Here is a 293-nt window from a genome sequence, read left to right on the forward strand (position 1 = left end):
GGAATATCCAAAACATGAGAAATTTAGGATACTGGTATCAGCATGGCATGAGCAACAAGGATAATAAAAGCAAGAAATGGCATTCTTTTATAAGTATCACCTAGCAGTAGAGCGTAATCAAAATTCATATACTTACTCTTCTTTACATTCCAACGGCACAAATGCTCCAATGTTCTCTTGATAAACATAATTATTTTTTACTCCTAATGCACCTTTCTTCTCCTGGTACAGGATGACTTCCTCTCCCTTCATGAGGTTTACCTGAAATATAATGTAAGAATTAGTGATAAAAT

General features: G+C 34.1%; 1 protein-coding gene across 1 annotated transcript in view; it reads right to left on the reverse strand.

The window, feature by feature from the left end:
• The window catches only part of LOC119594073 (RUS family member 1-like), a 23,828-nt gene that overhangs the window by 20,325 nt on the left and 3,210 nt on the right, over positions 1 to 293 (reverse strand). The window contains 1 exon segment of the mRNA XM_037943116.1: positions 137 to 261. Within this exon segment, the coding sequence (XP_037799044.1) occupies positions 137 to 252 (116 nt within the window). The 5' untranslated portion in view covers positions 253 to 261.

The sequence above is a fragment of the Penaeus monodon genome, chromosome 33 (genome assembly GCF_015228065.2).
Source record: "Penaeus monodon isolate SGIC_2016 chromosome 33, NSTDA_Pmon_1, whole genome shotgun sequence".
Classification (NCBI taxonomy): Eukaryota; Metazoa; Arthropoda; class Malacostraca; order Decapoda; family Penaeidae; genus Penaeus; species Penaeus monodon.